The 23,778-nt window shown below is 39.8% G+C and overlaps 1 protein-coding gene across 1 annotated transcript; it reads right to left on the minus strand.

Annotated features, from left to right (window-relative positions):
- Positions 1-19,111: 19,111 nt before the first annotated feature.
- LOC149229158 (uncharacterized) lies at positions 19,112-19,420 on the minus strand. Its single transcript, XM_089380965.1, has one exon. It carries the CDS (start codon positions 19,418-19,420, stop codon positions 19,112-19,114), a length of 309 nt encoding a protein of 102 aa, XP_089237091.1.
- Positions 19,421-23,778: the final 4,358 nt, after the last annotated feature.

Below are 23,778 nucleotides of genomic sequence, written 5' to 3' on the forward strand. Positions count from 1 at the left end.
AAACTTACGGTTATAACATTTTGCATGGTTTACGGATTGTGTTTTCAGCCATTTAATGTAATGATTACCAGTCCTTTCCATTACTCGACCAGAAATCCACGTATCCTTCAACCTTGACAGTTCCTATTCATCACGATTTTTAAACTCAAGCATGGCTGCTCTTCCATTTAAATCCCTGTACCTGAGTGACGTAGACAATTGTACTACGGCTCTCTACGTTATGATTCCGCAGCCAAATGTACACTCATGACCGATGTCTAAGGGACTTAACCGTTTCTTCCCATTATTCATAACCCTCCTACGCATAATCTCATTCACGCTGTTGATTCACTTCCGCATTTCCCTTGTTTTCCACTACTCTGCCTTATTCACTACTCTGCCACCGTAACCATACTCTGTTTTCCCCTCCGCTAAACTTTAACCACTGTTGTGAGTGCATTACGGCTGTTGTGTTGAAGCCGTAAATCTATTGTGTTAAGCCACTATTGAAGCCGTATAACCCTTTTTCCAAAAGAATTAAAACAGAGCTGTGAGAGAGCTGATGGGTAAACTTTTGAGGGCAGAGCCAGAGGGCTCTAAATTTCTGGAAGGATATCCCCAAGTCAAAGACACTTTGTAGAAGGCAAATTGGCTCCTGTGCATCCAAAAATTCAAGGGTTATCATAGAGAGGTCACGAAGGCTTTTGCACGTTCTTTCAGAGACAAAGACAATCAAGTGGAGATAGGAGATCTGAAATTTACAGTCACCGAAAGCAGTTTGGCACAGGCCACTTCATTACCACAAACTGGGGAGAGATGGTTCAAAAACCGATCAGTACAAGACCAGCAATGGAAACAAATTCTGAAAAATCCAGGTATGGACACTAGCATTTTTACAAAGGGAATCCCTGTTAGTCTTGTCAAAGAAGAATGGACAACTTTGCTTCTGTTAATACAGAAATTCTTTACATGTGAAGGAAGATTTGGAGTTTTGTATGTTTATCATGCCAAAGTTATGATGCATTTCTTAGGAGAGCATGACATTAACCTTCCATACTTTTTACTCTCAAGCCTTAGAAAAATGTGCTCAATAGTCCAAAGAAACCCAAGAAACATTGAGCCACATTTATACCATCATGGGCTTGTCAAGATACTAGTTGAAGAACAATTGAAAGCAAAAAGAGACACATGGGAAAGATTTCTTGTAAGGAATCATTTCCAAGAGATAGGGGAAGCCTCTGGTAGTTCACCTCAAGTGCCTAAAAAGAGTAGAAGGAAAAGAACAGAGGAAATTACCCCAGAAACTGTTGTACAAGAAGAAACTGTCCAAGACCTTGTTGAAGAAGAAATTGCTGCACATCATTCTGAAGAAGAAAATGACCCTAAGCCTGCTGTAGACATTGACCAAACAGCCCAAGAAATCATTACAGAAACCCTGCAAGAAATTGTCCAAGAGGCTGCTCAAAAGAAAAAGGAGAGTAGGAAGAAACAAAAGAAAGATAAAGGAAAAGCTATAGCCCAAGAAACCTACCTTACTCCTGAAAATTCCAGTGAAGAGGACACTCAGCCATTAGCACATAGATTAGCCCAACTTCATGAGGCTGCCCTTTCCAAGAAGATGCAAAAACAAAAGCAAAAGCAACAAAAAGAAAAACAGAGCATCACCACCGTGAGAAGGAGCAGCAGGCTACAAGGCAAAATGGGGGCCACAAAGGATAAAAAGTCACTCATTACTGACTTGAGCACACCTGAAAAGGTTGCTACAAGACTTGACTTTGAGAAAAGCCCTCCACATATTGAGCATGATGAGACTAGTCCTCCACGTGAGGAAAGTCCTTTTGAGCATGAACCTGAATTTGAGCATGAGCCTAGTCCAAAGAGGTCACCAGAGATTGATCTAGATCAGCAGAAGGTTTATAATTACCTGGAGACATTAGAACAAGCTGCTGCTGGTCCAAGCACTGTTCTACCTCTTGAGCAGCAAATCCACTCACTCAAACAGGAAAATTTTGAGCTTGAAGTTTTAAATCGCCACATCATACAAGAGAATGAAAAATTGAAGGAGCAAGCTAAGGTGGACAAGATGGTCCACGATAATACCATGCTTCATCTGGGCCTTTGGCAAAGGGAAAACAGAAAGCTAAAGAAGAAATGCAGGAAGCTAAGCAGAGCTTTGGTCAATATAAAATTCAGATGCTTGGTGAGGAAACCAAGAGTCAACGTGGCTACACAGAGGAAGAGGAGAAGACTAGATGTCTTAGCAGAGGCATCTCAGCAGGTGGATTAAACAATGTTTTCATTGCATGAGGACATGCAACACCCTCGGAGTGGGGGTATGTAGAGCCTCTAATTTGCACCTAATTATCCATCATTACCTACAGCTTTTCCTCACTTATTCCTCTCTTTTGCCCTATTTTCCTCATAAACCTACCCAGATCATTACATTTGATGTCTTTAAGCATGATTGGTTAACTTTGCTAATGTTTGACCGTTTGTCTAGATTTTTGACATATGCACAGAGATTCCGCAGCTGTCTGGCAATTCCGCAGCCATTCAGCAATTCCGCAGCTATCTAGTCATTCCGCAGCCTTTTCATTGATCTCTATGTTCCACGTGTCATTTTGCAAAACGAATCACATGGGCACGTAGGAATGAAGGTGTTAAAGGTTCCTGTGCTATTGGTTCAGTCAGCAATGCCACGCACACCTCCGGTCAACGTGGATCAAACTTCGGTCAACAAAGCCAGCTCAAACGGTGCTGCGTGAGCTGAAAGGTCACGTCACTCCAGATGGCGATTCCTCCAGGCTACGCAGGTTATGGGAGACAGGATCCAACCTTGGATTCAACCTCCATGACGACCGTACCCTCCAGAAAAGCACACGGACCTGTTTACGTGTTGCTGAACCATTTAATTAGCATGACTGTTAGTTAATTTTCCATTTCATGTTTTACACAGTAGGCAGTTGCTTCCTACGCCTATAAATCCAGCGTCTGCGTACGCTTAAGGATTAGTCTTTAATTATTTTGTTTATGTAATTGTTGCAATTTTAGCGTATCCAGAAACTCTGTTTTGAAGCTGCTGTTTTAGCACTTTCTACTGTAATTTCTGCATATGAGTTAATAGAAGACTGTGCTGTTTTGATTTCAAGTAGCTGATCTTTCCTTGGGTTTTGTGGATGGAGGGCCCCCATTCATAACAGCCTTTGTACAGTAACTTTATCTTCATGTTCTTGCCATTTCCTTCTTTCGAATTCAGCAATTTTCCTTTTATTTAACGCATGTACAGTTTTGATTTACTTTCATTTCCAGCATTTATTTTAAACTGATCAGGATTGTTTTCTGCAAGTTTTAGCCCGGGATTGTGTGTCTTTGTGTATTTGCTTTATCTCTGATGGTATTTTCAGTTGTCATATTCATAGTTGCTGCCTTTACTCTGTTTTTCTAGCTTAACTTCTAGCTTAGTTTCTCAAGCTGTATGCTAACACATTGATGGTCTCCTTATCATAAGTTGTTCATCTTTAAGAGATCAGAATACTAATAAATTACAGCTTGCTTTGAGTAGCTTTTGGCTTATATCACTAACTCTTTCTTCACTTGTTACACATAACAATGTATGTTGGAAGCAGAATGCTGGAGAAAGGCACAGTGGTGTTATAATTTGTCATTTAGAGCTTTATCACTTTTTAGACTTATCTCTAACTACTTCTTAATCGTGTTTTACATAGTACTATATGTTGGAAGCAGAGTGTTAGGAAGAGATGAACATTATCTTTGGTCTTTAAAGTGGTTTTCTTACCTTTTTTTTATTTGCAGCAGCATGAGTAGTGACTAGTGCCATTAGAAAGTGGTTCTTTGCTTTCAGTTCATTTCAAGTTATTTATTTCAGGCTCTTTCTTTGCAAAGTTTAGAAGGTAGTTAGAAACCACCAGCAACACACACTCACTCATTTAGAAATCACCTTACACACACTATCACTCATCTGTTTATAAAATCATCACTTCATCTTAGGAAGTTAAATTGACCACAACACCCCAAACGACAAAAAGATCTAAGAGGTTGCTTAAGTACATATAGTACACCTTCACTTCATCAGCTTACGAGCCCCTGGTTGACAATTTATGATAGCAATTTAGACAACACTAAATTATCCAAATCAAGACCTTCAAGATGGCAGTCCAATTGGGAATGAGCCTCTCAGAAGCCCAAAAACACAGAATGGACCAGCTAAATGAGCTAGATGAAATAAGACAAGATGCAATTCTAAGGACCGATCTAGTTCAACACCAAAGATCTAAATGGCATGATCGTCATTTCAAAGAAAGAAAGTTTCAGAAAGGAGATTGGGCTCTATTGTTTGATTCAAAGTTTAAAGACTTCAAAGGGAAATTTCAAACTCATTGGCTTGGGCCATATGAGGTTGATGAAGTCTTTAGTAATGGAGCAGTTCGAGTGAAAACTATTGATGAATTTTATACTCCTCTTATTGTGAATGGCCATCGCTTGAAGATCTACCAGAAGCCACTCTCAAAAGAGGAATTTGTCAAGTTGTTTAAAGAAGATTCTGCAATCAGGTTGGTGGAGAAGGATTCTTCTCCTCCATCAGCCTTATCTTTGGTTTTTGAAAAAAAAAAAAAAAAAAAGTATAGGCCTGAAAACCAGTCTCTGATTGGCAGTCCTATGCAGAAAATCTGAGGTAAAAATCAAGGTCACCTGACACCTCACATTTTCCAAAAAAAAAAAAATCCCTCTTTTCATTGTTCCATCTCATTCATCCAATCATTCTCACTCCACCTCATTTCTTTCCATCCATCCATCCATTACATTCCATCTCACCAATAAAGTCATTGTCAGATTTATTTCACACAGCTAAAGTTGTTTTGTGCAGACAGAAGGGTATCACTGCAGTTTCCGCAGCTGAGGAGCAATTCCGCAGCCAACATCCCAATTCCGCAGCTGATACACTTTCTGCACCTGTATGAAAAAAAACACAGTCTGTTTAAGAAGGAATCTGCAGTCCAAAAGTCATCATCAAAAATTAAAAAAAAAAAGGGTCATGTAGCAGCAATAAACAATGAAAGGTTAGCACAGATGAGCAAAAGGAATCAAAGCGCGGATACATGAGGTATGAGCTAATTTCTAAACTTACGGTTATAACATTTTGCATGGTTTACGGATTGTGTTTTCAGCCATTTAATGTAATGATTACCAGTCCTTTCCATTACTCGACCGAAATCCACGTATCCTTCAACCTTGACAGTCCCTATTCATCACGATTTTTAAACTCAAGCACGGCTGCTCTTCCATTTAAATCCCTGTTCCTGAGTGACGTAGACAATTGTACTACGGCTCTCTACGTTATGATTCCGCAGCCAAATGTACACTCATGACCGATGTTTAAGGGAATTAACCGTTTCTTCCCATTATTCATAACCCTCCTACGCATAATCTCATTCACGCTGTTGATTCACTTCCGCATTTCCCTTGTTTTCCACTACTCTGCCACCGTAACCATACTCTGCTTTCCCCTCCGCTAAACTTTAACCACTGTTGTGAGTGCATTACGGCTGTTGTGTTGAAGCCGTAAATCTATTGTGTTGAAGCCACTATTCAAGCCGTATAACCCTTTTTCCAAAAGAATTAAAACAGAGCTGTGAGAGAGCTGATGGGTAAACTTTTGAGGGCAGAGCCAGAGGGCTCTAAATTTCTGGAAGGATATCCCCAAGTCAAAGACGCTTTGCAGAAGGCAAATTGGCTCCAGTGCATCCAAAAATTCAAGGGTTATCATAGAGAGGTCACGAAGGCTTTTGCACGTTCTTTCAGAGACAAACACAATCAAGTGGAGATAGGAGATCTGAAATTTACAGTCACCGAAAGCAGTTTGGCACAGGCCACTTCATTACCACAAACTGGGGAGAGATGGTTCAAAAACCGATCAGTACAAGACCAGAAATGGAAACAAATTCTGAAAAATCCAGGTATGGACACTAGCATTTTTACAAAGGGAATCCCTGTTAGTCTTGTCAAAGAAGAATGGACAACTTTTCTTCTGTTAATACAGAAATTCTTTACATGTGAAGGAAGATTTGGAGTTTTCTATGTTTATCATGCCAAAGTTATGATGCATTTCTTAGGAGAGCATGACATTAACCTTCCATACTTTTTACTCTCAAGCCTTAGAAAAATGTGCTCAATAGTCCAAAGAAACCCAAGAAACATTGAGCCACATTTGTACCATCATGGGCTTGTCAAGATACTAGTTGAAGAACAATTGAAAGCAAAAAGAGACACATGGGAAAGATTTCTTGTAAGGAATCATTTCCAAGAGATAGGGGAAGCCTCTGGTAGTTCACCTCAAGTGCCTAAAAAGAGTAGAAGGAAAAGAACAGAGGAAATTACCCCAGAAACTGTTGTCCAAGAAGAAACTGTCCAAGACCTTGTTGAAGAAGAAATTGCTACACATCATTCTGAAGAAGAAAATGACCCTGAGCCTGCTGTAGACATTGACCAAACAGCCCAAGAAATCATTACAGAAACCCTGCAAGAAATTGTCCAAGAGGCTGCTCAAAAGAAAAAGGAGAGTAGGAAGAAACAAAAGAAAGATAAAGGAAAAGCTATAGCCCAAGAAACCTACCTTACTCCTGAAAATTCCAGTGAAGAGGACACTCAGCCATTAGCACATAGATTAGCCCAACTTCATGAGGCTGCCATTTCCAAGAAGATGCAAAAACAAAAGCAAAAGCAACAAAAAGAAAAACAGAGCATCACCACCGTGAGAAGGAGCAGCAGGCTACAAGGCAAAATGGGGGCCACAAAGGATAAAAAGTCACTCATTACTTACTTGAGCACACCTGAAAAGGTTGCTACAAGACTTGACTTTGAGAAAAGCCCTCCACATATTGAGCATGATGAGACTAGTCCTCCACGTGAGGAAAGTCTTTTTGAGCATGAACCTGAATTTGAGCATGAGCCTAGTCCAAAGAGGTCACCAGAGATTGATCCAGATCAGCAGAAGGTTTATAATTACCTGGAGACATTAGAACAAGCTGTTGCTGGTCCAAGCACTGTTCTACCTCTTGAGCAGCAAATCCACTCACTCAAACAGGAAAATTTTGAGCTTGAAGTTTTAAATCGCTACATCATACAAGAGAATGAAAAATTGAAGGAGCAAGCTAAGGTGGACAAGATGGTCCACGATAATACCATGCTTCATCTGGGCCTTTGGCAAAGGGAAAACCGAAAGCTAAAGAAGAAATGCAAGAAGCTAAGCAGAGCTTTGGTCAATATAAAATTCAGATGCTTGGTGAGGAAACCAAGAGTCAACGTGGCTACACAGAGGAAGAGGAGAAGACTAGATGTCTTAGCAGAGGCATCTCAGCAGGTGGATTAAACAATGTTTTCATTGCATGAGGACATGCAACACCCTCGGAGTGGGGGTATGTAGAGCCTCTAATTTGTACCTAATTATCCATCATTACCTACAGCTTTTCCTCACTTATTCCTCTCTTTTGCCCTATTTTCCTCATAAACCTACCCAGATCATTACATTTGATGTCTTTAAGCATGATTGGTTAACTTTGCTAATGTTTGACCGTTTGTCTAGATTTTTGACATATGCACAGAGATTCCGCAGCTGTCTGGCAATTCCGCAGCCATTCAGCAATTCCGCAGCTATCTAGTCATTCCGCAGCCTTTTCATTGATCTCTATGTTCCACGTGTCATTTTGCAAAACGAATCACATGGGCACGTAGGAATGAAGGTGTTAAAGGTTCATGTGCTATTGGTTCAGTCAGCAATGCCACGCACACCTCCGGTCAACGTGGATCAAACTTCGATCAACAAAGCCAGCTCAAACGGTGCTGCGTGAGCTGAAAGGCCACGTCACTCCAGATGGCGATTCCTCCAGGCTACGCAGGTTATGGGAGACAGGATCCAACCTTGGATTCAACCTCCATGACGACCGTACCCTCCAGAAAAGCACACGGACCTGTTTACGTGTTGCTGAACCATTTAATTAGCATGACTGTTAGTTAATTTTCCATTTCATGTTTTACGCAGTAGGCAGTTGCTTCCTACGCCTATAAATCCAGCGTCTGCGTACGCTTAAGGATTAGTCTTTAATTATTTTGTTTATGTAATTGCTGCAATTTTAGCGTATCCAGAAACTTTGTTTTGAAGCTGCTGTTTCAGCACTTTCTACTGTAATTTCTGCATATGAGTTAATAGAAGACTGTGCTGTTTTGATTTCAAGTAGCTGATCTTTCCTTGGGTTTTGTGGATGGAGGGCCCCCATTCATAACAGCCTTTGTACAGTAACTTTATCTTCATGTTCTTGCCATTTCCTTCTTTCGAATTCAGCAATTTTCCTTTTATTTAACGCATGTACAGTTTTGATTTACTTTGATTTCCAGCATTTATTTTAAACTGATCAGGATTGTTTTCTGCAGGTTTTAGCCCGGGATTGTGTGTCTTTGTGTATTTGCTTTATCTCTGATGGTATTTTCAGTTGTCATATTCATAGTTGCTGCCTTTACTCTGTTTTTCTAGCTTAACTTCTAGCTTAGTTTCTCAAGTTGTATGCTAACACATTGATGGTCTCCTTATCATAAGTTGTTCATCTTTAAGAGATCAGAATACTAATAAATTACAGCTTGCTTTGAGTAGCTTTTGGCTTATATCACTAACTCTTTCTTCACTTGTTACACATAACAATGTATGTTGGAAGCAGAATGTTGGAGAAAGGCACAGTGGTGTTATAATTTGTCATTTAGAGCTTTATCACTTTTTAGACTTATCTCTAACTACTTCTTAATCGTGTTTTACATAGTACTATATGTTGGAAGCAGAGTGTTAGGAAGAGATGAACATTATCTTTGGTCTTTAAAGTGGTTTTCTTACCTTTTTTTTATTTGCAGCAGCATGAGTAGTGACTAGTGCCATTAGAAAGTGGTTCTTTGCTTTCAGTTCATTTCAAGTTATTTATTTCAGGCTCTTTCTTTGCAAAGTTTAGAAGGTAGTTAGAAACCACCAGCAACACACACTCACTCATTTAGAAATCACCTTACACACACTATCACTCATCTGTTTATAAAATCATCACTTCATCTTAGGAAGTTAAATTGACCACAACACCCCAAACGACAAAAAGATCTAAGAGGTTGCTTAAGTACATATAGTACACCTTCACTTCATCAACTTACGAGCCCCTGGTTGACAATTTATGATAGCAATTTAGACAACACTAAATTGACTAAACAGTTATCGTATGGTTTGATTTCGATTTCAATAGGTCTTATATGGTTTGCGCAACAATTACAATTACTTGGGTTTCGATTTCCATAGCTTTTGATTTCCATTGAATGTATATGGTTTGCGCTTATGGTTGGTTTGCGTTTATGGTAATGCTGAACAGTCATCACTAAGATCTGGAAGTGCGTCCTGTAAGGGATTCGATCCCTGTGTTGTCTTTTAAAAGCACCATCATAAACTTTGTTTTCATTTCACAATTTATTTATGATCTCTGTATATTTTGATATTGTATAAATATTCGCGAATGTTGGGTGTTTACTGAACAAGGGTTTTATGTGTAATGTCTTTGTAAGGAGATTGAGATCATTGTTGCAGTGATACACAGTGTTCAGCTTCAGTGTGTAATTCGGTAAATGCATTTAACGATAGCGTTGTAATCAGTCATATTAGCAGGGTGATCTGAGTGTTTGGATGATAGGTGACATATCCCAGTCTTCCGTAAAGAAGCCCTGTGACCTACATCATAACCACTTAGTCAACAATCCTTTATGTCTATATACTTTAGACGCATGCCTCTAAGCTTACGCATCCTAGTCGATAATTAATATAGTCTAGTCTAGTACCCTAGCTAGAACACTACAAGCACACTGACGAAAGAATTTCAAGTGTATCATCAAAAGAGCACACCTTATCACCCACAGGCTAACGGAACAATGGAGGCGTTCAACAAAGTGCTTGAAAATGCACTAACCAAGGTATGCAATGCTCATCGACGTGATTGGGAGTTGCGCATACCTGCAGTATTATGGGCCTATTGGACTACATGCAAGAAGCTGATGAGACAGACATATTTTAGGCTTGTCTATGGAGTTGAAGCCGTAATGCCTATGGAATATATCGTGCCTAGTATGCGCATAGCAGTGTTCATAGATATGATGGATCACGGAGCCCTGGAAGAGAGGCTCACGTAGTTGGATGAGCTTGAAGAAGAGAGATTTTTTGCTGGATTTCACCAGCGAGTCCAAAAGTAGCGTGAAAAGGCATGACACGACCGACATATTAAGCTGCGCACCTTTAAGGTGAATGACTTGGTGCTACTATATGACAGTAAGTTTGATAAATTTCTATGGAAACTCAGAATGCATTGGTCGGGGCCATATGTTATTATGGAGATTACTAATGGTGGCACGGTCAAGTTGATTAAGTTAAATGGAGATCCCTTCCCAGGAAAAGTGAATGGAAGTCATTTGAAGCCATACACGGGTGGCCCGGCCATCTAAATAGCTAACTGAAGCATAGTATTAGCGCTCCAGGAAGCTGAAAGGAGGTGCATGACTATAAACTACACTACCAGGGAGTTGCGCGATGTTAGGACTGTGCGAAGCAGCGAAGTGTCACAGGGTCCGCGACAGCCCTGAAGACAGTTGCGCTAGCACGCAGGTCTATCGGAAAGTGACTGTTAGAGTCATTATTCACAATATGATGGTTGGTTTCAAGCCAAATGGAGTGGGCGGCAGGCATTTAAGGCAAACTTTATGGGCTAGATTCTTGAAAATCTACCGCCAATCTAGCATTAATGGACCGAATGTTGGGGGAATGATCAAATTCAAATTCAAAAGGCCCTACAAGTTACAAGTGGCTGTCTAGTGAAAAACACTTGGTATTTTTAGAACTGAGTTGTTGTGCTATCAAGTGTGTATGTACCTTTTGAACTTTGAGGCTTTGAGAGCAAGTTCAGTGTTTGAAACATTGCCAAAGGAGATGTAGGACCTTCTAATGAGAATGATGTCGACACCCACAGAAGCCATGCAGGAAATTGTGGAAGTGGAAGCCCCAAAGAGCGCCGAAATAATCATTGAGGTCCCTAAATCACCATGAACACTGAGACCTAAGAAGGATAAGCATGCCATGATCCCGATGCACGTCTTGCCAAGAAATACATTAAGGACCAAGCTCACATTGCAAGAAAAGGGGAAGGCCATTAATCTAGAAGTCGATGAGGATGAGTCTGAAGAAATCTTGGTGGAGGAGGATGATGTAGAGATGGACGTTGAAACCTAGGGTGTGGACCCTATTACCGGGATGCAGGAATATGTTCCTTCATGCAAGGGTAAAGCCAAGGTGTTGAAGGATAAATATGAGAGCAGGTAGTCGCTCAGTGCGCTGCCGAAGTTGTAGCAATCCAAATAGATCTGGGAGGTATTCATGCTAAAATCTCCGCACCTACAGAGTGACTTGAGGGCGAGTCACGATGTTTGTGTTGGGGGCCTGTTGGGTGCGGGATCCCCCAAGGGCAGTTTTGTGGCTTAAAGCCCATATTTTGGTCCAGTTTTGTAATCCTAATGTAAAGACTCCGAATTTTGTGGTCGTGGAGCACGTAGTTGTTAAAGAATCATAGGGTTGTCCGCCCTTATTTTGATAATGTAATGTCAGTTGTAAAAGATCTACCCATGGTCTGCGGACCATGGGATTGTATAAATAGAGCGAAGCTCTAAGTAGTTAAGGCATGAAACTAGATAATCAATCAATGATGAAGAATTGATTCATATCTTTAGAGTAGAAGTCTAAGTTTTGGGTCGTAGCATAGGTAGAGGCTCTGCAACTGAGTGAGGAGAGGATTGGAAGTCCACAGCTGAGTGTGCGAACCCTTGCAGCTAAATGCATAGGGCGAGTCGAGTTTGTAATAGTTTGGAATTATCAATAAAGAGAAGTATTCTATGATTTTTGTGTCTTTATTTCCTGTTTACGCATCTGTTACATTGGGTATGAATTTCACTTCAAATTCTTATATGATGCGAAAATGTGTATAAATCTATTGATTAAGTGAAGGCAAGTAAGAACATCTATTTACACGAAGCTAACTAAGATCTGTTAAGAAGATAAGTAAGATACTTAGCATAGTTTGTTGGGAATTATCACAGTTCATTGCACTAGCAGCATGAAAGCGTATCAGCCTCTGGTTAGGGTTGCATTGAATTCGATTGTAACATTTTGTGAAGGTACTGAAGGGTAGAACAAAGGGATAAGCACCCTCCGCAAAGGCAGGTAGAGTTGGAATAAACCGACATCACATCCATCTCAAGGTTCTGGAAACTTGGTTCCAGCATCCCCCGATACTACTTCAGGTGAGACTTCAGTTCGTGCCCCGTGGACTGATGCCGAAAGGGCCAATAGTGTAGGGATTTGTTTGGCTAACTAAAACTGAACCTAGGTCAGGCCCCCTAAGCCTAGGTGATGACAGTGGACCTGTCAGCCTCATTTTCTGTTGTCAATTCTCCATCCGACAGCACTAGTGCACTAGAAGCCTTTGTGCACAACATATTAGCAGCCTATGATGTATCGATGGCCAAGCTGGTGGACATCGTACCAGCTTGCGATGCGCGAGTCTACAACTTCTGCAACCCAGTCTGGATGGCCCCTAAGAGGACCTGTTATTGATTCTCAAATTGTTGGAGGGCTTCCACGATGACATCTCTAACTGTGTCACCGATGTCATATAAGTCGCCCTCCCTCAATGTGATGGGGTCCAGTGAGGTCTTGGTTGCCTTGGATTTCTTTCTGGACCCTCCCTTTTCTAGCTCTCTCGGGCGCTTAATGCAGCTAGATGTCTCCTGAGGGTCCGTGTTGTGCTGCTCTATGTCCTTCTCTTTGGTCTGAGGAGAAGGCGATCTCACACCTTTGCCAGAGCTCCATTCTATGCCACTTTCCTATTTTCCTACCTCCTTTTCTGCCTATTCCATCTGGGCCTTCTTAGCAGCCTTCTTTTTCCTCTTTTCCAATTGTGCGATCTTCAACTTTGCCTCTTCCTTCCTCTTCTATGCGGCAGACTTGCTTCCACCCACCGCCAAGTTTGTTGTAGTGCGCCACTCTACCAGCCATTTATCAAGCACCACATCGATGGAATCATCTGTGGCTAGGTACGGCAAATCGTACCACTTTTACATAGGGTCCTTTCGCACCTTGATTAATATTCGATGAAAATCAACTTTAAAATCAGCATAGCTCTGCAAGTTAGCATATACCATGGGTGACAATCGCAGCTTGTGATTGATGGCCATCCTAATATTTATTTCCATCAATATCCAGAAGATCTTGTTGTCCCGAACTCACTCCACATCCTTGGTCACCCACAGCGAAGCGTACTTCGCTACTTGAGGAAGGTCTAGCATGACCAAGGGAAATTGGCTCTCCTCTGGTAGCTCCCACACTATGAGCACGATCAATAGCAAGAGCCATGCATAGTGGAAGGTATTTCTTTGCTCTTGTGCTTCCCAAAAATTCGCTTGGAACTCTCCGCGAAGGTAGTCTGACTAGTTAAACTGGACTCCTTCTGTGCACTATTGTGCGAGCGCGATGGCAGGCGCTAGTACCTCATCAACGTGACACTTCCGCATCACCTTCCCTGCAAGGATCTACGTCGCCACCTTCATAGCAGGGTTGGAGATGCTGGAGATTGTGTACCCGCGTGGCTTCTTTACCAGTTTGAACTTCTCTTTCATTAATTCTATGAGAACCAGCTCGCCACCCTTGCCACCAAAGATCATAGCTGGGTTTTCTCCTGTATACGGCAGGCGCGTTATGTGGTGAATCAACATATCATTGATGGGTATCAGATCCTCCAGCCACAAACACCCATCATGTACCAAGAATAGCAACTGCTTGATAACCAAAACTGTCATGGGGGTGCGGTGATAGTGCGACACCCAAAGCAGGATGAGTAATCCTGCCTTTTCTACTCATCTGAGCCACTTCTGCGGCTCTTGTGAAGTCATCCCCATATTCATGTCTATGATTCAGTGCATCAACTATTTGGTCACCAAGTGCGAGAACTCCTCATGGTCTTCTAAGTCCCAGTATCGAGCTTCAAAATCGGCACCCATGCCAAACGCGGACAGTCAAAAGTGATTTCATCTAGTAGCAGAGGGGTTTGCAGGGGAGACTTATTTTCATCGATGCCCTTTGGGACCTTAGATTTAGGCTTGCGCAGGCGGACATACTCCAACAACCATGTAATAGGGTCTGCACCCTAGGATTCAATCTCCTCTATTTCCATTCCCACATCCTCGTCATCCATGGGGATGTCTTCGATATCCTCCTCTTCTGCCTCTAAGTTTATAGCCTTGCCTTTCTCTTGGGTAGTGGGCTTTGGTGGGTTTCATCTTGGCGACGCGCACTAGTATGGAAGGCTACTTACCCTTCTTGTCTTTCATGGTTTCCTTGGTTGAGGTTGGCTTCAATCTCGATGTTCTCAGGGATTTAGGGACCTCCGCCAATACTTCGGCTACTTCCAGGGTAGCTACTTCGCCCCCCCTAGCAATTTCCTGCACACTCTCCTTGGCTGCCATTCCTTTAGTGTCCATAACTTCTGCGTGGGTTGACATGACGCTATTCACTAGTGCTTGGGTCTCCTTTTAAAATTGTTCAAAATTAGGACTCGCTATCAAATATTGAAATAATTCACAGCTCATGTGCACCTGAAAGCGCAACAACTCAATTCTCAAAATGCCAAGTGTTTTTTGTTGGGTAGCCACTTGTAATTTATAGGGAATTTTGAATTCAAATCTGATCGTTCCCCCCATAATTGGTTCATTAATGTCAGATTGGAAACAAATTTTCAAGGATCAAAGCCATAAATTTCATCTTAAATGCCGGTTGCCCGCTCCATTTGGCCTCACTTCTACCATCTTTTCATGAACAGTGACTTTAATAGTCACTTTCGAGCCGACCTACGTGATTTCTCCCTAGGTAGTGTAGCTACCTCCGCGCTATCGCAGACGTAGTGACATGTCCTTGCTTCGTACCATCTTCCAATCGCACAGCTCCCACACTCGGGCAGTGTAATTTATAGTCCCGCGCCTCCTTTCAGCTGCCTGGAGCGCTAAGACTATGCCACTTTCATTTAGTCACATGGTTGGACTACTGGTGTATGGCTTCAAGCAACTTCCATTCACCTTTCCTGGGAAGGGTTCTCCATTTAACTTGACCAGTTGTATCGCTCCTCCATCAGTAATCTCCTTAATAACATAAGGCCCTAACGATTGTATCATGAATTTTCCTGGAAATTTATCAAACTTACTATCATACAACAAAATCGGATCATTTACCTTAAATGTGTGCAACTTAATGTGTCAATCATGCCATGCCTTTTCGCGCTGCTTTTGGACCTGTTGGTGAAATCCAGCCAAAAATCTTTCTTCTTCGAGCTCATCCAGTTGCGCGAGCCTCTCTTCCAGGGCTCCTTGATCCATCATACTTGTGAGCGCTGCTATGCATAGACTAGACATGATGTATTCCATAGACATTATGGTTTCCACACCAAAGACAAGCCTGAAAGGGGTTTGTCCCATCAACTTCTTGCATGTTGTTCAATAAGCCCACAATACTGCAGGTATGCATAGGTCCCAATCACTTCGATGAGCATTTCAAACCTTGGTCAACGCATTTTCAAGCACTTTGTTGAATGCCTCCATTGTCCCGATATCTTGTGGCTTATTGACCAGGTACTTTAGCACAGAGTGATACATATACATCTTAAAATGGCCTCCTAGCAAGTAGTGCTGGTACTTATGGAGAGCATACACCATAGCTATCCCCTTGCGTTAAGTGGTAGAATAGTTCTTCTCTACTTTGGATAATCTTCGGCTTTCGAACATGATAGGATGGTCTAAGCCTTCTCCGCCAGCCTGTGTTAGTACTGTTCCCAGCGCTATACATGATGCATTGACATGTACAAGAAACTCTTTCTTCCAGTCCAGGAAGACTAGAATCAGTGCAATAACCATCTTTTCTTTCAGTATATCCAATCTCTTCTTACAGTCATCGTTCTAGCAGAACGTGAAATCCTTCTTCAACAATTTTTCCATAGGTGCAGTGATCTGGGCATAGCTTTCGATAAACTTTCTGTAATATCTCATATGTCCCAGAGTAGCGCGCAGTTGTTTCACACTCCTTGATGCTTCCAAGTTCAGTATTACCGAGATCTTCGTGGGGTTTACCATCAGTCCTTGTCCACATGCCCTAATAGGTTCCCAAAAGGAATGCAAAACAGACACTTCTTGAGATTGTGTACGATCTAGTATCTTCGACAGGTATCTAGCATCAGGCGCAAGCTTGCTACATGGCGCTTAACCAGCCAAAATACAGTCCAATCATCAAAATATACCTCCAGGAACTTATCAAAAAATTATTTTCAGAATGTCGCAACAACCACACACGAAAATATTGTCGGCACATTCTTCAATCCAAATGGAATTACAGTGTATTGAAAACAACCCCACTTAGTTGCAAAGGTTGTCTTGCTCCTATCCTCTGGCATGATTTTGATTTGGTTTTACCCAGAGAACCCATCAATGAAGGAATATGCTTCCTAGCTGCCTACATTGTCCAACACTTCATTCGTGAATGGAGTTAGGAAAGGATCATGCACATAAGTGTCATTCAATTTTATGAGATCCATGCATATCCTTGTCTCATCCTTCTACTTCTTCTCTTGCACCACCATTGGGATTACCCAATCAGATTCTTCCACAGGCTCAATGATGCCTGCCACGAGCATCTTGTCAAGCTCTAAGTGGACCTTCTCCTTATATTTCGTATTGAGACGGTAAGGTTGTTGGGACTCAGAAATGTCATATTTTCATCCACCTTTTTCTTCACTATTCCTTTCATTTCATCATCCCATTAACCTTTTATCATATCATTTTCATACATACATTTGGGTTTCACCTTCTTATTTTCCATTTTATTCATTTTTGTGTTACAAGTGAATTTATGATTAAATATTAGAAAATATACATATTTTTATATATATCTCAAGAATATGTGAGTTTTGTGATGTGTAGGAAATATGTGAAGAATTAATATGTCCTCCACCATATTAAGGAGATAATTATGCAAGCCTATTCCTAAGGAGAAAATCATGGAGGATTTGGTTGGAATATCTTATCCAGTTCCTAAGGAGAAAATCATGGAGGATTTGGTTGGCATATCTTATCCAAGATATGTGAGAGATTCATGGAGGATTCAAAGGGATCATATTTTGCAATAATGGGAAAGTAGTTAAAAATGCTTGAGAGATTTGTGGGATCATATCTTGTAATAATGGGAAATTAGTTGAGAGTGCTTGAGAGAATATTGGATATGTAATTATGAGAAGGTTATCTTCCTCATGTATATAAGAGAGTGCTCTCTCTTCATTTTAATAAGGAAGAATGAATAATGGAAAGGAATTATTAGTTTTACATTTTTTTCGTTATGCTGTCATGATTTGTAATTTGGTTCTTGTAATATACTTTAAGATATTTTTATTGTTGTGAGCTCACATATGTTGTTTTTCATTCAATTCTTCACATGTTGTATTGCTTTTCCTTTATGCAATTTCCTGCTTTCATAGTTAATGTTTCAATGCCTTCCTAGATTAATTTGATTTCAGTAATTTAGATTAGATTAGTTCCACTTCAGTCCTGCATATATAGTGCATGTGTCTCGTAAGTCTACGAACCTCGGATTGACAAATTAAATAGTTGGGTAAGTACTAAAACAGAATTAAATGGTAATATTTTCACCCAAAATTTTGGCGCCGTTGTTGGGGAGGCACGATGGATTGAAGTTTAGTTTAATTTTTCATGCAAGTGTGTTTAGACATGTTCCTAACTCCAAGGTATTAAGGTGGTAAGACGTGGGGAACAGCCTATGCATCGCATTCGAGATACCATAATGGGCTCGACCTCTTATGGATCAAGGCATGTAGGGTGTGTTTACATTTATGCAAGTGTGAATTTCAATTTCTGCAACTGTGTTTGATTTTCGCAACTGTGAAGAGTGTTTGATGAATTCATGGTTCATGGTTGTAATTGAAGAATTCAATTACTCAATTAATGAGCAGTCCTTGTAAGAGGGTTTAATTGAGTATTGAATTCAAGATTATTTCTGTGGTCCTTTTGTTTTTAATTCAATTTTTAGTGTGCTGATTTTTTTTGTTTTTAGAATCTCTTTCCACATGGTTTTATAATGAGTGTCAGCTTGGAACTACTCACTCAAATCCTTGCAGAAGTCAGAATCTCTTCTTCCCTGGAAAAAGAGATCTTGACAAGAATTGACAGTTCAACTACTCCCCAAGAAATAAACGAAGATTCAACATATGAAGAATCCTGCATATCTGATGGCAAACAATCATTCGAACAGGAGATCGAGGAAGAAGAACAGTAGATCGGAGAAGAAGAACAGGAGTTACAACATGATCTAAGTGAGAGAAATTGTGCTTATCAAAGCTTTATCGAACAATGGTTCCAGGTAAGTATTAGATTAGATTCGTCTTTTTATTTTTTTTAGTTGATTTGCAATTACAGCAACTAGACTCATTCACTTTCGAATATTTTCATCCATCATGTAAAAAATTGCTACTAGATATATTGTTGTTACTACTACGTGAATGGCTTCATTGGAAGTTTAATTACACGTAACTATTTTTTTTTTTTAATTAGTATAGAGTAGGTAGGCTTTCATTTGTAGTTTTTGCTTTCATTTTCAGTTTTGCTTAGAATAAGTATGCTCTCCTCCGCGCTTAGTGCGATCGCGAGGATCAGAAAATAGGGATGATTTAGACTAATTTCAAGAATAAATAAATGTTTTGCAATATGCTTGATCAAAACATCTTTCAATATGCAAATCATTGTGTCCATTTGTTAAAAAAAAAAAAAAAAAAAAAAAAAAAAAAAACTAAATCTAGAGAAAGTTTAGTTTCTTTCTAAATTTTAGTTTTTCATTTAAAAAATAAAAATAATAATAATAAATCAATAAATTTCACGACCAACAATAAAACCAATCATAAAAAAAATAAAAAAATTACGCGCAAAGACAAATGCATAAGGCCGAGTGTTCAACCTACTACCAACGAAAGCTCTTAAGGAACGAGGCCTTCACTCTGCCCTCCACCGCATACACCTTGTAGCTTGCAACCCTCTTCCTTCGCTTCACTTCAGGGTCACTTAAACTCCAAGATTTCGCAGATTTTCTTTTTGAATTCTTCATACCATTGAAATTGCCTGCACTGTTGGCACTCTGATTTGGATTCGGCATGTGATTTGGCCTGGGCTCAGAGTACGAGTGGCTGTGAGCAAAAGCAGAAAAATAAGGCTGAGACTGCACAACCTCCTTATTCAGATCCCCAAAGCTCTTCGACCTCAAGTCCGCCATCGCAACTCCATGCAATCTAATTCACAATCTCGTGTCTTGTTCTTGATAACTAACTTGCCCACATGGAGACGAAGCAGGGGCAGCAGCAAATGATTCGACTGATAAGTTTGATTTGGATTCTGATATAATCTCTCTTATCATCCGCTAGTCTAGGCTTCTGGGCAAGTATATACCTTCCCCTCTATAACAGCATTTCCACATGTACAGGTGCAGTTCACTTGATACGTGGCAAGTGGCCAGCAAAACCCATAATTCTCTGCACATTAATTGTAAAAACCATTTTTTTCTTCACGCAGTCATCTAAACAGGGTCTCAAAGAACCATGATTCCCTCTTAGACCGTTAGGAATTTAGGCAAACAATTTTTGGGTTATGTAATTTATTATGTTGTGGAAAAAACCCATGTCTTCGTTTGTCTAGATTTGTCCTGGTTTGATCACAAACTTCTTTTCAAAACTGACGTTTTTAAGGGGTTGCGTTCTGAAGATGTTGGCATCCACTATGAGGCGGTGGGAGTAATTGGGTTTGCACTCTGATAATTCACTCTTGTTTGCTGCATTTTTCTAATTTTGTAATGGAACTGCTTCTTCACTATGGGCCATCAACCTCTGCCCTCCCTCGATTTAATATATATATTTTTTAAATAGTTGTTATGAAAGTTGATAGGTTGCAGGCCCGAGAGACCACAACGCACTGCCTCTTGCAGGCCCGAGACTGCCGATTCAGCAACACCATTCCGACGACCTTGGCACGCCCAGCGCTGGCAAAACAACGATGGGAGCTTGAGCTCACGAATTTATGCAGTCGTTGTGTGCATCCAAACTGCAGCTAAATTACTCGCTCACCTCCATGCTTGAATTGCTGGATCACATTGACGCACTTTCTGTCATCAATAACTACAACTTGCCCACGCCATGAAGTGTGGAGGAACCCACAAAATTCTTTTGGTAATGCACATTTGGTGCATGGACAGATGGAACCCACAGGTAATACACATCTGCGTTTTCACATACGTATGCAATCGGTTTTATATCAGAAGATTTATGGTGAGTGTTGAATTAAATTGTACAGTTTTGTTTAAAAAAAAAAAATTACATCAATAATAACTTAACAACTTTTGTCTCTTTTAATTTGTTATTTATTCACAAAAATGATTTTAAAAAATAAAAATTGCCCTCATTCATTCATATACTGACTACTTGTTCCCTAACAAATACAACGCCTTTTCAAATGTTTTAAATCACTTTTCCTGCAAACCAATAAAAACATTTTGAAAAAGTATTGCACAATCAATGAGTACATTGCATGGGGACATGCAATATTTCTAAGTTGGGGGGAAATAAAAGTATGTTGGATATTTTTGTGAATTTGTGGGCAAAAGTTAGGATGCATATACTAACAAGTGAAATGAGATTGGTGTTATGTGTAGGTCAACGAGAAGCTTATGCAGAAAGCTCAACATTACAATACGACACCCTTTTCATCCATGATTAGTGTAACTTCGAAAAATAACTAAAAAAAAATGGACATTTCATAAATTCTTGAAAATGAGCTAATTTGTTTTTGAGTCACTTCATACAGGAATGATCGATGGAGATGGCACACAAAGGTGACAATTTTTATGCAGGAATGGTGCTAAGCGTTGAAGACAATCTAATGCAAAAGTGATTTTTCGAAATCACAATGAAACATGCATCATTGGATGCTTGAAGGAACTAATTCTTCACTGCACATATCATGACATTTTCCACTACACAAAAATCTTTTTGCGTCATGATTACTTCCCTTTTTCCTTCCAAACGCCTAGACCATCCTTGTGTTGCAGCCCATCTTCCATTTCCTTATCTTTCATGACTTCATGCACGCCTTTTCTGAATCGCATACATCCCTTTATCCTTTTCAGTTTATTTTTGCCTTCTAGTTTGCCTTTTGAATAAAAATCATTCCCTTTCCATGATTAGATTGCCTTGATTTCCTAGCCATGTTGATCCACACTACTTGTCCGTGAGTTTTTTCCATCTATAGTCCTACCACATCCTTTTGTACAAACTCGCATTGACTAATGTGGGATTCCTTAAGGCCCACCTTTCAACAAGTCTTGCCCCATCGACATCAGCACCTTATCTGGGAAATAGACTAGAGTTCCTTTTGAGTACCTAGAGACTTGCATGCCTTAATGGCAAGTTCTCTCGCTGATGATCATGGGAATACATCAATGTCCCTTGATCTTCAGATCTTGCAAGTGGCTCGACCTCGACACATCCATTCGCACTTTGCAAGATGTACTGCGGTACCTTGGCACTCATTGATATCAATGGTGAGTTGCCTCGCATTGGTTAACGACATCCATCAATGGTCGGTAATCCAATGATTTCTATTCATGCTTGACATCGACATATTCATTCGCATGTTTAGAATTGTACCATCGGGTTTGTAGCGGGTGAAGACTATACACTTTTTCACGACTCCCTCAGCAGTTACAGCAGCAGGAATTCTGATCCATGAGAGTACCACAGTTCCACTTTCAGCGTTTATCTTTTCCATGATTCAGCATCAGCAGTTCAGATTCCTTCATTTCCCAGGATCCAGTTACAACAACATCAGTCACATTTTCCTGATCCAGCAGCAGCAGCAGTTACATTCCTATTGCATAATTCATCATTCTTGGGTAAGTAGAGGTATGTTGTTTTCTAATCTTTAATCATGCAATTCCTTATATGCTAACTTGAATATTTTGGAAAATTCCCTCACCATGCTACATTTCCTTTCATGAGCCATGTCAAGTTGCATGAGGACATGCAACCAATTTAGTTGAGGGGGGGAGAACTATATTCACTACATATTCACTTCCATGATTCCATTTCTTCACCACTATCACTCCATTTACCATTCACCAACATTTACTTTCCAATGATACTTTGTTGCACTTTGCTTCATACGCAATATTGGCATGCTTCATTAATATTAGAAAAGGGCTTTCTTATGCACATTATGATTTCCAGTAAGTGTTTACATTATTATTGAAGAAAAGAGAACAGAAAATGAAATGAATGTTGTTAACACAAGAACCAACATTCTTTGTATTCATGGTTGTCACACAAGAACCAACCATAAGAAAATGTAAATTGTTACTCATGTCATTCACATATCCTAGAAACATTCATTATTAAAATACATCATCATGTAAAGCTAAAGTTCAAAATGCCAAATGTTCTTAAAGAGACCCATGCATGGTTGCATGAGGACATGCAACAAGTTTAGTTGGGGAGGATGTTGGGACTCAGAAATGTCATATTTTCATCCACCTTTTTCTTCACTATTCCTTACATTTCATCATCCCATTAACCTTTTATCATATCATTTTCATACATACATTTGGGTTTCACCTTCTTATTTTCCATTTTATTCATTTTTGTATTACAAGTGAATTTATGATTAAATATTAGAAAATATACATATTTTTATATATATCTCAAGAATATGTGAGTTTTGTGATGTGTAGGAAATATGTGAAGAATTAATATCTCCTCCACCATATTAAGGAGCTAATTATGCAAGCCTATCCCTAAGGAGAAAATCATGGAGGATTTGGTTGGCATATCTTATCCAATTCCTAAGGAGAAAATAATGGAGGATTTGGTTGGCATATCTTATCCAATTCATAAGGAGAAAATCATGGAGGATTTGGTTGGCATATCTTATCCAAGATATGTGAGAGATTTATGGAGGATTCAAAGGGATCATATTTTATAATAATGGGAAAGTAGTTAAAAATGCTTGAGATATTTGTGGGATCATATCTTGTAATAATGGGAAATTAATTGAGAGTGCTTGAGAGAATATTGGATATGTAATTATGAGAAGGTTATCTTCCTCATGTATATAAGAGAGTGCTCTCTCTTCATTTTAATAAGGAAGAATTAATAATGGAAAGGAATTCTTAGTTTTTCATTTTTTTGTTATGCTTTCATGATTTGTAATTTGGTTCTTGTAATATAATTTAAGATATTTTTATTGTTTTGAGCTCACATTTGTTGTTTGTCATTCAATTCTTCACATGTTGTATTGCTTTTCCTTTATGCAATTTCCTGCTTTCATAGTTAATGTTTCAATGCCTTCCTAGATTAATTTGATTTCAGTAATTTAGATTAGATTAGTTCCACTTCAGTCCTGCATATATAGTGCATGTGTCTCGTAAGTCTACGAACCTCGGATTGACAAATTAAATAGTTGGGTAAGTAATACAACAGAATTAAATGGTAATATTTTCACCCAACAAAGGCCTTTGCTTAACTGGCTTCACATTGGGTTTTAACGTGATCTTCATCATTCCTAGGTCCCCGATTATTCCTTTCAGAT

Source organism: Pinus tabuliformis, chromosome J (genome assembly GCF_031772625.1).
Source record: "Pinus tabuliformis cultivar Carrire ecotype Pingquan chromosome J, CPIR1, whole genome shotgun sequence".
Classification (NCBI taxonomy): Eukaryota; Viridiplantae; Streptophyta; class Pinopsida; order Pinales; family Pinaceae; genus Pinus; species Pinus tabuliformis.

Coding starts and splice junctions, on each gene's coding strand:
- LOC149229158 (XM_089380965.1), bottom strand. CDS start 19,420: ATGGCGGACTTGAGGTCGAAGAGCTTTGGGGATCTGAATAAGGAGGTT.